The 200-nt window shown below is 59.5% G+C and overlaps 1 protein-coding gene across 1 annotated transcript in view; it reads right to left on the reverse strand.

The window, feature by feature from the left end:
• Window positions 1–6: 6 nt before the first annotated feature.
• The window catches only part of LOC108804196 (myotubularin-related protein 11-like), a gene marked incomplete at its 3' end in the record, with an annotated part of 2,581 nt that continues 2,387 nt past the window's right edge, over window positions 7–200 (reverse strand). The window contains exon 3 of the mRNA XM_018575951.1: window positions 7–183. Within this exon, the coding sequence (XP_018431453.1) occupies window positions 7–183 (177 nt within the window). The remainder of the gene's footprint in view (window positions 184–200) is intronic.

A 200-nucleotide genomic window follows, 5' to 3' on the forward strand; every position in this document is an offset into this window, starting at 1 on the left:
ATACGCGGGGTTCCGGAACTGCTTCCTGTGCACATGGCTGTAGAATCGGCTCCATTCCCAGACCATGGGAGGAACCATCTTCACGTCGTCCACCGGCTCGTAGTCTCCGTTCACCAGAATCTTCTCTCGCACGACGTCCCTCCAACCGCTCACCGGCGTGTACGTCTGGCTGGAGGAGTGGCGCTAGGAGAAGAGAACGC

This window comes from Nanorana parkeri, unplaced genomic scaffold (genome assembly GCF_000935625.1).
Source record: "Nanorana parkeri isolate BGI_ZX_2015 unplaced genomic scaffold, ASM93562v1 scaffold6196, whole genome shotgun sequence".
NCBI classification, from domain to species: domain Eukaryota; kingdom Metazoa; phylum Chordata; class Amphibia; order Anura; family Dicroglossidae; genus Nanorana; species Nanorana parkeri.